The 16283-nt window shown below is 46.3% G+C and overlaps 1 protein-coding gene across 3 annotated transcripts; it reads left to right on the top strand.

Moving 5' to 3' along the window:
• Positions 1–1076: 1076 nt before the first annotated feature.
• Positions 1077–12661, top strand: LOC147315709 (acylphosphatase-2-like). 3 transcript variants are annotated; one of them, XM_086258706.1, is made up of 4 exons: positions 1077–1487; positions 6850–6866; positions 7646–7755; positions 12281–12661. In XM_086258706.1, the coding sequence occupies exons 1-4, from the start codon at positions 1433–1435 to the stop codon at positions 12393–12395; spliced, it is 297 nt and encodes a 98-aa protein (XP_086114832.1). In that variant the 5' UTR covers positions 1077–1432; the 3' UTR covers positions 12396–12661. The 3 variants fall into 3 exon arrangements, with proteins under 3 accessions (XP_086114832.1, XP_086114831.1, XP_086114830.1); XM_086258705.1 differs by lacking the exon at positions 1077–1487 and adding an exon at positions 6280–6561; XM_086258704.1 differs by lacking the exon at positions 1077–1487 and adding an exon at positions 6289–6557.
• The last annotated feature ends 3622 nt before the right edge of the window (positions 12662–16283 follow it).

Here is a 16283-nt window from a genome sequence, read left to right as displayed (position 1 = left end):
CAGTTATTAAGATTAAAGTATAGGGTTGTTTTTTTTTATATAAACTGAGAAAAATAGTGTGCAAGTTAAGTAGTAGTAGTAGTTAAGTAGTGGCTAGAGACATAAACATAACAAGTGGATGGTGAGTTTATTGCAGGTGTAGAGATTTATTGTAGGTAGAGCGGAAACCTGTAATGAGTTCTGCCCAAACAGAGAGGGAGAGAAAAACAACCAGTATCCAAAACCAACAACAAACCCGAATGGGAAAACCTGAGAGACATGGAAGACCATGACAAATGTCCAAAGAAGGTGTCACATATGCCAGCTAGCAGCAACTAACAGGCGCTAACACCTGTTAACAGAGGCTAACAGCTGCTTACAGTGGCTAGCACATGCTAACAGCTGCTAAAAGCGGCTAACAGAGGCTAACAGCTGCTTACAGTGGCTAGCACATGCTAACAGCTGCTAAAAGCGGCTAACAGAGGCTAACAGCTGCTTACAGTGGCAAAAATAGTAGCTATGCTGATAGAAAAGTTCAGGATATCCTCAACAGCTCACCTCAGTATGGTTGTCATCAGATGAAAGTGAGTTTCACTCATCAACATGTATTCCCAACTCGGACTCCTCTCCCAAAATTTGCAGCCTCTTCCAGAGTAAATAGACGTGCACACATAAGTTCCTTTCCATTAGTATCTACTCGGATTGACTCGCCACAGTCCTTCGCAGGTTTCACGGTTTTCCATTAGGTTCATGGTACAAGGTACAAGGTACTAAAATAATACCTGCACAGCTGAGGCGCCAAGCAGTCCAAGCAGGTACTAAAATGTGACGGCATCAGACTGCATGCTATCGATTGGTTGGTCAGTGGCATCGCTCGATGAGTCATGCATCTCGTTCACAAAGATCTAAATTGCCATTTTGGAAACCTGGCAATGAAAGAAACGGCTACAAAAAACAACACAGTGTTCCCCGAGTCTGATGAAAAGCCACAGACCGAGCAGCAGGTATGTCTTCGGCTGTGTTGTAGCATTTGTGTCACATGCTAATTACGTGACGTAATGCTTCGCCGTGTTGCTATAACAACGACCTCACACATTATGTGGGACTCGATTGAAACAAAACAAACAGTCAAGCTGAGTCGAGTCATGGCGATCATGCCGAGTTGATCTGAGGAGGTATCAATGGAAAACGCGTTTTATTGACAGCTGAGGTAAACGGCGGAGTGACAGCCTACACATGCAGATGAGATGAACAGAGGTCCGAGCACAGCAGCCACAGTAGCTAGGATCATGCACTAGGATTGGGAGGAGTAAGAAAACAGACTTCAGTTGGCTGCAGCCTACTGACATAACCTAAGCGTTGTGTCAAATACTCACTGAGTCTGGAGTAATTCAGGACTTCATGTGACTCTTTGTTCTGTCGCATATGTGTGGCTCTTTGTTTACACTGTTTAATGCAGTGTGGCCCAATGGAAAACCTGAGTTATTCATCCATTTCCTCTTCTGAAAGTGAGTGACTTTACTAATTTTATTGATTGATTTATTGGTTAGCTGTTGGAATTTAAAGTCTGAGTGTTCAGACTGCTGCTAATCACAGACATGATTTGTTCTACAGCACAAAATAGATGTCATTTGCTGGACTGTTGTGAAAACCAGTAACTCGGTTAAATTTCCCTTTTTCATTAGATTGATAAATCTGAGTGTAAACATGTCTATTAACTCGCTGCCCACTGTTGTTTTCATCTCTGTGTCTGATAAGAAAGAAGATAACGAATTTATTTAACCACTGACCACCAAATATACTTCCCAGATTACACAACAACTGCGTCATGTTGCCATGGCAACTTTATTAAACACATATGCAGTTATCATTAAATTAGTTGTGGTGTAATTTTAGGTAAAAGAAAGCGGACAAATCTCCACCATCTTTATGGTCGTCGGACCGTCTCCTAACTTAGAGGATGAGTTTCATTCAGTGTTTGTAAAGCTTTCTCTGAGTGTCTGAGCGATTTCCTCCTTTTAAATGCCCGGTCGCGGCAGATGGCCCCGCCCCTCCCTGAGCCTGGTTCTGCTGGAGGTTTCTTCCTGTTAAAAGGGAGTTTTTCCTTCCCACTGTCACCAAAGTGCTTGCTCATAGGGGGTCATATGATTGTTGTGTTTTTCTCTGTATGTATTACTGTAGGGTCTACTGTACAGTATAAAGCACCTTGAGGCGACTGTTGTTGCGATTTGGCGCTGTGTAAATAAAATTGAATTGAATTTTGTATTTGTCCAGTTCCCGCTCATAAACTTGGAAATTAGTGCCAGGGTGTTCACTCTGGTTAAGAGGGACAGCGTTCGATCTTTGCTCTGATAACTCACGACTTTGATGAGGATCTGATGCAAACATCTTGTTTATCTGGCACCACAGGACACCTTCAGCACCTGTGGACTCCTCGCCCTGATGGTTTTAGCAGCAGGCGTGGGACAAACCCACTACCAGGTGCCCAGTTTGAATGTCGTAGCTGATGGCTGTGTACAATAATTATGAATATAAGACAACATATGTTCTATTTTATTTATTGAATTTTTGTTAAGCATTTAAAATCAAACACGTGAGCTCGATGAATGTAACATACAGTATGAAATGTAGGTCCTGTAAGTTTAAAGCTCTGAGTCACAACGAATCAGAAAGACTTCACCAGCTTTCACGAGTGTGTGTGTGTGTGTGTGTGCGTGTGTGCGTGTGTGTGTGTGTGTGTGTGTGTGTGCGTGTGTGTGCGTGTGTGCGTGTGTGTGTGTGTGTGTGTGTGTGTGCGTGTGTGTGCGTGTGTGCGTGTGTGTGTGTACTGGATGACATTACTAAAAAGAGTCGACATGTTACACAGCAGTGGAGGTTTTAAACCCTCCAGCGTCACACACACAAACTCACACACACTCGCAGGCTCTCAGCTTGGCTCTGTGCCCATATGCATGACAAGACCTCTGGGACCCCCTAAGCACACACACACACACACACACACACACACACACACACACACCACCACCACCACCACCACCACCACCGCTCCCATCCCCATCTAACTCGGCAGCCCAGTGCCTAATAGCGCCCAACATCTTCTCCTGTGTGTGTGTGTGTGACTGTGTGTGTGCGTTCATGTGTGTGTGACTGTGTGTGTGCGTTCATGTGTGTGTGACTGTGTGTGTGTGCATGTGTGTGTGCATGTATGTGTGCGTGCATGCGTGCATGTGTGCACACGGCTGTGGCAGAAAGAACACTGCGACCTAAAAACCCAGCTCACTGAGAGCGACTGCACGCCGAACAGAAGGCTCATCCAAGTGTAAACACACACAGAGTACAGACCAGCGTGAACACACACACACACACAAACACACACAAGGCAAGTGGACACATGCAGTTAGTCTCACACACACAGCAGATGCAGACAAATTAACACACAAACTGTCGCACTCAAAGAGAACAATGGTGCTGTACACACACACACACTCCTCACACACACAGTGTGTGAGGAGTGTGTGTGTCCAGTGTCCTCTTTCAGCCTGACAAATCTTTACTTTTCCAGAAACAAGAAATTCAGATCATGTGATGACCACTGAAGCGTCTCCATGACGACCGGGGGAAGCCATGCTTCCTCTCAGACTGAGTTACTCAGAGTTGCGTTGCTGACATCTTGTGTTGCACGAGTGTACGTGAATCCAGACACACATTTATAATCTGAACGACTCTCAGCTTCTAAAAATGAGGCGGGCGCCTGTGGGAGCATTTAAGGTGGTATTTCTGTTTATTCTGAGACCTTAAAAGTGATTTCAGAGAAAGTGATCAGAGACCAAATGAACACGGAGAGACCATGTGGAACAATGACCGCTCTTCTGTGATGACCTGTGATCAGAATCCCAGCAGTGATGGGAGTTAGGACCAGACCCCGAGTCTAGATGGTGGTGTTGAAGATGAAGACGGAGGCTTGGATGGAGCTCTGAGTGACCAGGGTGAGCTGAAGATGAGTAAAGAGAGACAGTCGATCAGACAATAATACTAACGACTTATTTAATCATGTATTTATTTCCCCTTTAAAGTGTATCATTATCCTGAGAGTGAAATATAAAAAGTCAGGTCAAGTATCACAAAGCTTTTGTCCAAAAGAGTGGCAGCAGCACCCGAGAGCCTCGCCGCTGCACGCAGACGGCATCCTTTAAAAACGGTGCCGGTTACGGTTTGAGACCAGACACGGCCTGGCTGCGCTACAGACGCCGCCGGGCTGCACGGAGCGCGCTCAGTGTGGTCGTGTACAGTAAATATTTTTACAGCACAGATCATGTTGGCTTCATGTCAGAGTCCTCAGCTGTCAGCACAACACCGGCCCCTGGCAGGGAGAGCGACGAAGAGCAGCGAGAGAGCCAGAAAACCCCGAGCACAGGAATGCATCTGTTATCACAGCGTTCAAACACTGCAGTCAGAATCACTGCTTTACACGTTTGAAATGAAAGATCATTCAAATATTACACAAAAGAATGAAATAAAAAATGTGTTTAACATCAAATGTAACACTTTTAAACACAGTTTTATCATCACTGTTTGTTTTATTTAGAAATGTATAGAAATCATAAAGAGGATTATAATGAAAGGTGATTATGAACCATAATATCTGCAGAAAGTCCTCAATTAAGTAAAGTGCTGCTAAATGTGCGCAGAGCTGGCACAGCAGAAACGAGAATCCATTTCCTCTTTACATATTTCTACGTTAATGTCACTGTTAAAGCTTTTTATGTCATTCCAGACGTTTTATTCTTCACTTTCTTTATTTTCAACATCAACTGAAAACCACAAATACTGAAATACAGCAAAATCCTGCTCCTCACATACAAGGTCTTAAATAATCAGGCCCCATCTTATCTTAATGACCTTGTAGTACCATATCACCCTATTAGAGCGCTTCGCTCTCGCTCTGCAGGCCTACTTGTTGTTCCTAGAGTATTTAAAAGCAGAATGGGAGGCAGAGCCTTCAGTTTTCAGGCCCCTCTTCTGTGGAACCAGCTTCCAGTTTGGATTCAGGAGACAGACACTATCTCTGCCCCCTATGAGCAGCACTTTGGTGACAGTGGGAAGGAAAAACTCCCTTTTAACAGGAAGAAACCTCCGGCAGAACCAGGCTCAGGGAGGGGCGGGGCCATCTGCTGTGATTGGTTGGGGTGAGAGAAGGAAGACAGGATAACGACTGTTTGCCGCGAACACTCGTTAAATTAATGAGATGTAAATGTTAGTGTTAAACTGCTAGAGTTTCATCTTTGTCTGACATAAATCTGTATTTTAGGGGGTTAAAGGTCATGTGTAGGATGATGACCTCTGCGTTCCCCTGATGATGTCCGAGGTCGCGAGCTGACTGTGTGTGCGTACTGTTCCATCGGTCTTTGTAGGAACACTGATGTGAGGACTTTTTGGACAGTAAGGACACGTTTGCGTTGGTTGTGAGAGAATCAGAATGCATCATGTCAGCGAGTGTCAAGACAAGCGCACACATGTGTGTGTTGTGTGTTGTGCCGTGCTCTTTGCACTGGATGTGCCGGCACATTCGGACCCCCTGGCTCCAGTTGGGATCAGCGTCCTTCAGGAGCAGGACTGACGAGCTGCTGTTTTCTATGAATGTGAGTCTGAACTGACTCACATTCCTAAACTGGATTTTTGCTGCTTAAATGCTTAAATGTGATGTCAGATCTCTTTCTCTGTCCTCACTGGCAAAATGCAGAAGCCAGTTGACATGTTGACCCTTCCACTGGGGTTACTGGTGTAGTAACATCCACCAGCGCCCTGTTTTCATCTCTTGCCCACCGATGCCGTCTTGTTCCAGTAGCCCACTTCTCATCAGGGCGTCCTGGTTCCTCAACACCTGACACAGACCTCGGGCAACGTCTGAGCTGGTATGGCTTCATATTTATGTCTCTCGCTGATGTCCGAGGTGGGCTTGGTTAGCGTGGAGGGTCTAGCCTATTGGGAGTCAAACCTACGACTCTCGTTCCAAAGGTGTGTAGACCAAGAAAGGACTTAGTCTGAATAGAGTCTGTGTGTGAGTGTCCTGAGTGATGAGGGTTACTGAGACCGTGGCTCAGATTGGTGAGGTGCGTGGGCAGGGGTGAGATGTGGGGGGATAGTGGTTGTTAACAGTCCATTATGGCGATGGCCTCCAGGGGTGGGAGAGGCCAGTGACGTTCAGAGTGGAGTTAATGACCCTCTGTGCAGCCTTCATCTTCTCAGTCGTGTCCCCTAAGTACCAAACACCAGGCAGGTGTTGTCACTGCTGATTTCAAAGGATCTGATCAGTTTACAGGAGGACACCTGCCCATCATTACTGTTTGTAGTTTTTAATGGACTACATGTTCCATGAGCTCCTCAGCTGGTGGTGAGATTTTCCTTTAAAAAGCTCAGGAGGACGACATGACCATGTGGTGAGGAGGCGGACGGAGACGCTGCAGAGCTCTTCTGTTAAAGGGACATTTCTGAGCTCGAGTCTCTCAGGATGTCTGCTGATGACTCAGCCGGAAGCAATCTGGTGTCGGTGGACTTTGAAATCTTCGGTCACGTCCAGGGTCTGTATGTTTAACTCCCTTTTCTTCCTCTGCTTCTTAGACCTGTTGGCCTCTGAGAGCCTGTAAAACGATCCACTGCTGCTTAATTTAGGAACAAGCTGGGCTGGCCTCACTTTCACTTCTTAGAGCCTCATGAATGCCACCAACTTCACAAAAGCCCAAACAGACCACCTCTGTTAGGCTGTGTAAACAAGAAAATGCACAAAACACAAATGTGACTTTTGGAAACAAGCTATTAAAAAATAGCAGCTACTAATTCAGACTTTCTTTTCTCTCCTTCTTACTTTGACAGGCGTCTGCTTCCGAATGGTGAGTTTTCCTTTGAGCTCTCTTTTTGCTGCGATCACCTCCTGCTGCTTCCAAAAACCAAATCCCATCCTCACCAAACCCACAGCTCAGTTCGAGGCTCAGTCTGCACAGAAACGTAGCTTTTTCTATGCATCTTGGCCTTTTGCACACATGTAAACGGTGTCTCGATCATCCAGGTAAGGAAATCCCAGCAAGCTGATTCTGTTCATCTGGACGTTTTCAGTGGGAGAAGCATTACGTCATCATACAGGTGACTTCTTCAGTCTCAGCTGACTGCAGGTGTCCAGCCTTACGTTTGCACAGTAACTGAAAGCAGCCCGCTGACTAACAAGCGGCTGTGAGGTCAGTTTTTTCACCATAAATATGCTGTCGTGACCATTGATCCATGACCGTGACACTTCGCATATTAATTTACACAACTGGCGACACGATCAGGTGTGGATTTCACAAAACTCATCAGGCTACAGTGGGGGAAAAAATCCCAGTGAAAGCATTGAAATAAAACAACCTGCTTTAGCTCCTCCCCCTTTATGTCAACTCTAACCAGCTGTTTTTATTGGCTGCCCCTTCTTTATGACTAAAAGCATGCTGCATATCGTTCCTCTGTGGAGATAAACCAATAAACTAGAAGGATTATCCAACACACAAAACAGACATTAAGTATATACAATTTTTTTTAATACATTATTTTATTGACTTAATGTTTTTATGTCCCACATCAATCTTTGTTTAACATCCAGGTTGAAGGATTTTATTAACTCCTTTCTTCCCGTCACCAGTACACAGAGAAGGAGGGTCTGCGGCTCGGGCTGGTCGGCTGGGTGAAGAACACCTACAAAGGGACGGTGGTGGGACAGGTGCAGGGTCCGGCTGACATGGTGGAGGAGATGTGAGTGCACACTGACACGCCACAGCAGGCTGGTGCAACTCTCACTGCAAAGTGCTGCGGTGATACTCTTTTTCAGCCACTAGATGGCGACCTTTGCCTTCACAACACAACGGTTACCTGCTTCAGGTCTGTTCTGTCGCGGCAGCAGATCTGCAGGCACCGACGCTTTGGTTCAGGAGATTTATGAGCAGTTTAAAGAGTTCTTGTTCTCATGCAGGTGAATTGTTAAATATTAAATACTTGCGACCACACTGCGGGTTCTTCAAGCAGAGCTACAGGATTTATATCTGCTCCCTTTGGTGATGTTTCTGCCTTTGTTTTTCCAGTTGAACACTAGAAACTCTGAGTTCCCAGCTGTCAGTGAATGCAGCGTAATGGTATCAGATCTGGAACTGAAGCCGGGCTCAGTTTGTTTTGAACGTCCCATCCTGTCCGGGGGGAGTGATGTCACTGGGTGGGGACGTCCGATTTAGATGACATCACCACCTCAAGGGATCTGCTGATGCTCCTTGACATCACACACACACACACACACACGCTCCTTGCAGGGCCAGGCGGGCGGGGTCCCCAGAGGAAGAAATGGCACAAAAACAGATTTCATTTCAAGCTTCAGCATAAATTTTAGGAGCTGGACGCTTCAGTCTGAACACAGAAGCAACTGCAGGCATTAAATGTGTTTACAGGCTGGTTACACACATGAGGAACTGTGATTGGCTGTATTACAACAAAAGCACATCTAACAGTCAATAAGACTGTAAAGGGTCAGGGTTAATACAGTTCACACACACACAGCTTCTCTCCGTTGTATATCGACTATTATTTCCATGTTAACACACTTGCTTTCACGTCCTTCCTGTCGACTCCACTTTCACCACGACCTCACTTCCTGCCAGGCCTGTGAAACGGGATCCAGCTGTTCCTCCAGGCGTGCAGGAGGAACAGGAGGGAAATAAGGAAAGATGAGGAAAGGAGAGCAATGCAAACGTTAGGCTGTGTGGAGTATGGAGAGCGAAGGCTGGCGGTGGGAGGTGAAGCAGTGGGTGGTTTCTATTTATTCCTCTGGGAGCAGAAAAATTTCCAGAGCCGAGCTGATGAAAGTGAAGGAATGGAAACAAAGAGAGAGGCGGGAAAATCCTGACGTTAAACTACAAACGCTTTGCAGTTTGCTGAATTAAAACACTGGATATCAGCGTTAGTTGTGGGAAATATGGGATTTAATCCAAATGAATGGAAAATTTATGTGTAATCAAAATATGTTGCTGGGGCAAATGTGGCACTGATTTAAAGGAGCAAACCCGCGGCTCCCACCCACATGTTGGCTGTTACTGTAGAAAGTATGTCTTAGTTTAGCTTGTGGAGTGTGTGTCGGGGTGTGTGTCCTGGGAGCCAGGAGCTTGGTGGTGTTTGTGGACACTGGAAAGTCTGCTCCACGTTTTTCCACATAGAAATTCCTCAAACTGTTAGAAGTGACCAAGAGAGCCGGGAAGGTGTCGTATCTTAAGTTGGCAATAAAAAGTTTAATTACACGAGAGGAGCTGCCTAACGCGCAACCACAGACCCAACAGTGGGGAAAAGCAGCCTGAGCTTCAGCCTGAGGTTACAGCACGTTCACGGAGCTCATTATCAGAAACTTCCACTGTAACAGGAGATGTTTGACAGGAAATAAGGAAAAGCAGAATAGACCCACATTAGGGAGTCATTCGTTGTATTCAAGGCTACCTGTCGTTAGAAAAATACATTTAACTTATAGGCGCTGTAAAACCCTTCCAGGTCTCCTTACATTGGTTATAATCAGGTCGATGAACATGTTGTGGTTTTGTCACAAACCTGTAAAGAGAGTTATTTGGCTCGGATCAGCAACAGTGTGTGCTGCTGACTTCCTGTTAGCATTGTGTGGAATATACCGTACATGAGGACAAGGTCACTGTAGCCAACATAAACTAAAGACCAAACCTAGACGATGAAACAGATCTGGGGTCACTGAAGCAGAAGTGATAATATTTGTGTCATTTCAAAAACAATCAAATAAAAGAGGGCATGCAGGTGAGTGCGGTCGCAGCAACGATGCTCTGGCAGAGAAGAGTTGCAGCTTCCACACAGCTGATTAACAGGCCAGTGCAGGACAGCTCAAAGGGAGAAACTCCACCCAGGGGCGGAGCAGCAGAAAGGACTACACCTGCGACTCCACTTGAGGCTTCACCACAAGGAAAATGTTTAAAGAAAAACCTGATGTCAGCCAGACGCCGCACCACGTCGTGTGCCGCTTCTTCTCCAGTTTTCAGTCTTGAGTTCTAACTTCCTGTCTCTTCCTCCTGCACGTCTGCCTCTCCATGTTTCGTTATTGCTTCTCACGTCTGATTTCAGGAATCATTTATCTCTCGTGTGTAGCCGTACCTGCCCTCCTGGCTCATGTTCTGTGATTATTATCACCTGTGCCTTGGTTTCCCAGCTGTGTCCACTTCCCCTGATTGCTCCTGTGTACATGCAGCGCTGTCATCCCCTCATCGCTGGTCATCGTGTTCTTGCATCACGGGATTAGTTTTCCTTTTACCTCCATCTTCTTGCAAGTTGGGTCCTAATTCAACACTTCATGGCATTAATGATTATAATAATGATTAGATTTTGGGGGGAGAAACACAACTTAATGGAACCATTTTTAGTCTCTCCGTGTGGTAAACTGCAGCACAGCTGGCTGCACAGCTGGTCTGATGAGGCTTTGTGTATTTGCATATCAAGATTGAGGACGTCTGATGAGTGTGAGTCAAACACCTTCACTATGTTACCTGTTAGAGAGATCACAGATCCCCGACAAACACCAAGACCTAAACTAACAGTGAAAGTGATAAAAAATAAACTTAGAGTAAAAGCTAAACTGTAATAACTCGCTGCATGAGACCTTTGGGTGGTCGTGCACAGGGTCAGTGCTGACAGAAACGATGCACTTATGATGTAATAACTGGAAATATCTTGCTTAGGGCGGAGCTTTTGACATAGATGGAGTCCTCGCGAGTGTCGAAGTGCAGCTGTGCATGAGCGGATCAGAGAGAAATGGCAGCAGATTAGAAACCAGCAAACATCCAGCTGCTGGAGAATTAGTGTTAAGCTGTGTGTGTGTGTGTGTGTGTGTGTGTGTGTGTGTGTGTGTGTGTGTGTGTGTGTGTGTGTGTGGACAGTAGAGTAGTGGGTCATGGAGCAGATCGGTCCACTGTAGACAGAGTTTGGCAATAAAGCAAAACTAGGACAGCCACTCTCTCTCTCTCTCTCCCCATCCCCACTCTTGTTCTCATGCTCGCTCGCCCGCTCTCTTTGGCCCGCCTTCAGTCGGTGCAGCTACATGGACGTGACCCTGATCCCCTGCAATCTCCTCTAATCTACACACGCCTGCACTCGACCAAACGCTCAGAGAGCTGCTGCACAGCAAACTCCCAGCGTTATGTAAAACCAGAGGAATGTTTTTATTTACCCATCATGCCTTTGGTCATCCAGATGCAGGCCTGACCCCCAGTCGGCTGGTGGGGCCTTCTTTTCTGGTTTTGAACGTTTATGTCCCTCGAGCAGTGAGGTCAGGAACATTGGTTTCAGGACTCTGCATTTTGAACTCACAACTTTATGGTTTTGGCCGTCAGCATGTTGGTGTTTGGAGCCGGACGTGACCGTATTTGGACGAGAGGTTGGCGTGCTAAGTTACCAGCTAAGAGTAGCTGCAGTAGTTACCAGGTGCCATCCATAGACTGTATATAGGAGCATCACACAGACACTGAAGTCAGCCAATCAGTGCTCAGTAAGAACCAAATAAAATCCTAAAACTTCACTCAGCAAAACCAGAGCTCAGCCTTCTCGGACGGTCGGTTAGTGCAGTGAACCTAACAGCAGCTCTGAAAGGCAGACAGTTTTACATCAGAGTCTGTGGTGATTAAAAGCAACTGGATCCACGACTAGTTCCAGTTTTTACTGGACTTGAATGAAGAGCTTTCTGTGGACCGACTGAACTCTGGCAGCAAGTCACCATCAGCTGCCGTCTCTGTGAAAGCCATTCCATATCTGCCTGTAGGACACGCTGTAGAAGCTGCTGTAAGCAGCTCACAGTTGCTCTGCAAGCCACTTTGCAGCCCAACTCCACCCCAGTTCTTCCTCTTCTTGTTTTTTTCTCACTGAATCGCCATGATGCCTTTTCCTTTCTGGACAGTGGTGTTGATGCTGCTATCAAAGCTCAATATAAGTGTCTGCAGACATAAATAATCTTTTATTGGTTGGTGCAGGTCTCAACCAGACTGATCCTGAAGGAAATGTAAAAATGTCACGAACCTCAGGGAATCTTTGGCAAGTTTAAGTAAGAATGTTTGAAATCTTTAGGCAGCAACCACAGAAGAGTCGTCCGTGACCGATGACCCACCACTAAGCTGTGATCATCGGCCGTCACAGTAAAAACAAAAGTCTCTTTTCTGTCTGCAGTGCGTGTAGGACTTAGACCCGTGTACCATAAACCTGAACTGCACTCTCTTCTTTCTCATTGGGTCCTTTACAGGAAGGTGTGGCTGAGCAAAGAAGGAAGTCCCACCAGCCGGATCACCAGAGCCTCCTTCACCAACCAGAGGTCGATCGACAAGCTGGAGCTCTCCGGCTTCAAGACTCGCTTCTGACCAGTGAAGCAAAGATCCTGCAAACAGCTTCTCCACCGTCCCCTGGAAGAGGTCAGAGGTCAACGATGCTCCTACAGATTCAATGAATGAAGACTTTGGACGTCATGAAACCACTGCTGCTGGTTTATTCAGAGGGTGACTGAGAATTTATTTATAGTTTTTAATAAGTTGGATGTTGGCTTTGTGTCTCCATCTGTACAGCAAGCACCTAAAAACACTGGAACCATCAAAGCCTGATTTGTATGAATTAAATATCTTCCATCGTCTTTACTTCTCGATGACGTTCTTTATCGACTGTGGCCTCTACATTAAGTTGCGTTGAGCGGTTTCCACATGGGCTAAGATAAAGTTTCAGGCTACGATCGAAGGCCTTTAAACTAAGACGCAAAACGGTTTGTGAGACGTGTGTTATTAATGGATTTGCATCGTACACCACTGCGTGATGTAAACAAACACGCCCCTGCAGTGATGTCATTACATAACAGCACATCACCTGATACGATTACCTGCCATCTGATCCAATTAAATCACAGCGAGAGGCTCCCGGATCGGCAGCAACAATCCCCTGAGGCAGCGGGAGCCCCAGAGCAGCCGTCACCGCAGCAACGGCCAATCAGAGCCAGCGAGATGTGAAAATAAAAACAGCTGAATGGTCCTTTAAAGGCTGCGTTCATCAGGAAATATCTGCAGTTACAGACGCACACCACGCTGTGCGTGTGTGTGCTTAGAGAGCAAATCTCCATGGATACACTGTTGGACGTGGACGCTTGTTGTCATGCCAACCTGCCCTGAGACCTTACACACAAACACACACAATAAAGACAATTGGAGATTAGAGAGGAGGAGGTGTTCGTGTTTTATGAGGATCTTAATTCTCCTCAGAGCCTGTGCACATGTAAACACTTTGTTAAGCACACCTAGCTACAGTCATGCACATCTCATACACGTTAGAGCAGAGAGCAGAGATGTGGTGCTCAAAAACCCTGAATTCAAAGACGCTGCTGTCATTATGTTTGGTGACCACTGAAAATAAAGATAATTCAGATAAGCATCTGTACTTTTGAGCGTTTCCTGGCCCACATGTGACACGACGGGTTTAACAGGCGTGATGAAGGTACCGTGTCGCCCAGACACACCTGTCATCGACTACCCGTGACTCTGTCAAACACTCAGTGTGAGCTGGTCGAAGACCTTGGCTGTTCACGGCCAGTTTATGCCCCGATGAACGGCAGCACATGCTGAAGTGATGTCAAATCTGCTTTGCACCGTCAGCAGCTCAGAGGAGCTACAGATCCCGAGTTCCTAAAAACAAGTCCTGGACATCAGCAGTGGACTTGAGTCACCTCCCTGTCACGACTGAGACCACGGGCAGATATCAGGTCCCCGTGGACCTGACATCTGCAGCAGCTGTCCTCCTCCACCCACCTCCAACCTTCTCTCATTCTTCCTGCTACAACAAATAATAACACAGCCGCCCCCACACTCAGTGAGGTGCCATGAGAGCGAGAGAGAGAGGACCAGCCCACCCACACTCTTCAGTCTCTGTGGAAATGCTGGAAAAAATCCACCAGCCTTGACCTGCTCTTCCTCCTCCTCTTCCTCTCCCAGCAACCAGCTTGGCATCCCATAGTGTTCACCATGGAAACGCCACTCTGTCTGCAAAGAGAAAGAAAGAAAAGTCGTCTCCTCGCCTTCTTTCTCTCGTGTATCCTCTCCTCTTCTCCTTTCCTCGGCTTTGTTTATCCATCTTCTCCCTTTGAATCTGCCCAGCACTCAAACTGCCCACACACTCGGTGCTATTCATCACACACACACACACACACACACACACACACACACACACACACACACACACACACACACACACACACACACCTGAGTGGGTGCTGACAGCCAGCTGTTACTAAGCAACATGTTGAAGTTGAGTGCAACTTTGCAGTGAAAGAAATGCTGACATTTCGCACAAACAGCATCTTCTGTTCTCCTCAGGGAGGCAGGAAACAAACAGCCAATCAGCGACCTAGTTGTGACCATCAGACACGGTTTTACCGTCACGCTGTCGACCAACGACGAGGCACAAACATGTTTTTGCAGCCAGCTGACTCACAGCTTGAAATGAAGTAACTGACTCTGATCTGCAGTTCCTCTGGTGTCCACTGGAGGCATCAGCAGTGAGTCAGTCCCCATAGACTCCCATGTTAAACAGTTCATCTGGATGTAAACGTGAGATAAAAGCAAAGGACGCTTCTTTCTGGGACTGTGAAATTTCTCTAAGAAGTTACTTTTCTCAGTAGATTAAGCTGTGATGTAACTCGTTTCTTTTTCATGGAATTAATCTTGTGTCGCCTGTCCATGATATCACTGATGGAATAAATGAGAGTTTATCCACTCAGATGTAACGACAGGAAGTGAATGAGCAGCAGGCAGAAAACAGGGAGTGACTTCAGAGCTCTGCAGCAGCTGCTGCACGACGGGGAATTACCTCCACGACCTCTGACCTTCTCCTCAAATATGGCTGTGGTCTGTTAGACATTTCTACACGGTGTCTGGTATCTGAGTGATAATCCCACACACACACACACACACACACACACACACACACACACACACACACACACACACACACACACACGCAGTGAGCAGCCTGTTGTGTTCATATCTTTGTTAGGGCCAGTTTGAGTTGTAGACCTTGAGACTGCAGGAGTTTAGTGTAGACATCTGTAAACGAGACCAAACACTGTGTGTGCTGCTGCTTGAGGAACCTGTGATGTGGCCTCTCGCTCTATAAACCGATGTGTCAGATGACCACAAAGGCAAAAAACATCTATAAAGAGACACAAAAGATCCACAGATGGATTGAAAATGTGCACAGCGAGGACTGCAGCAGAGGGCTCCAAGGCTCATTTTCTCTGATGTCCACTCCAACGTGAATCCGTCCCAACAGACTCCCAGAAATAAACATGTTTACAGCGTTTCCCACTTCATAACCACTGCACAGGGGTGATTAACCCTGACAGGCAGCTGTAGCTCGTGACTACCTGTTAGACTTTAGCTCAGTTCCTTTAAGTCTCTGAACTGGACGTCTTGTTCTGCAGAAATGAGTAACAAGAAGTTATTTTACTCATTTCTCAAGAGAACTGGAAAAGCTCTGTGTGGATAAATGACAAGCTCCCTGGATAGAGTATCTAAACACTGAAACCCAGGTTTGATCTTTGCTGCTTGCAGCTGTTGGTGGGAGTTTTTCCTCTTGTAAGGCAAGTAGAAACAATGAGATAATTAAGAATCACAAAGAGAAATAGTGTGGTGTCCAAAATGAGTGACACCCACCAAAGAGCCCACTGTAACACACTGAGGATGAGGCATCTTTACTTATTGTCTCGTAATCAGCACAAAACAAACTGTTAGGGATCACGAGTCCCGTCCGGCTTCATGCTTTACTCTCCCAGAGCAGCTTTGCATGACTCAGTCCAAAATCATACGTGTGGAGCTTATTCTACGTTTTAGCTCCTCCCCTTTAAGCTTCCTTTCTTTTGATTGACTGCCCCTCTTAAAAAGAACGTTTGAAAAGCAGGTGGGCGGGGCTTTTATCCCCTCAGATCTAAGAGCAGAAAACACTGTGATGACCTGAGAGTTTCATCAGCCTGAGCTCACTGGGACTTCTGTTACCTGCAGTGGCGTCATCATTAGAAACTATGGTCATGTTTGACGTGAACATCAATCAGTGGAAGAGTTATATGACTTTCATGTTTCCCTTTTAAAGCTCCTCTTTCTGTGTCCTGAGCTCACAGTCACTGAATAAAAAGCTTGAAGTTATCTTTCTCCTGCAGGGTGATTTACAGAGTCAGTGGACAAATGGAGCTCTGATCTGATGATTCATCGAGTGGGAGG

Source organism: Aulonocara sp. 'chitande type north' Nkhata Bay, linkage group LG13 (genome assembly GCF_057382095.1).
Source record: "Aulonocara sp. 'chitande type north' Nkhata Bay isolate Kocher_YH1m ecotype deep benthic linkage group LG13, A_spYH_male_GT1.1, whole genome shotgun sequence".
Lineage (NCBI taxonomy): Eukaryota > Metazoa > Chordata > Actinopteri > Cichliformes > Cichlidae > Aulonocara > Aulonocara sp. 'chitande type north' Nkhata Bay.
Note: the sequence above shows the minus strand (reverse complement) of the source record. Positions and strands in the feature narration are given on the sequence as shown.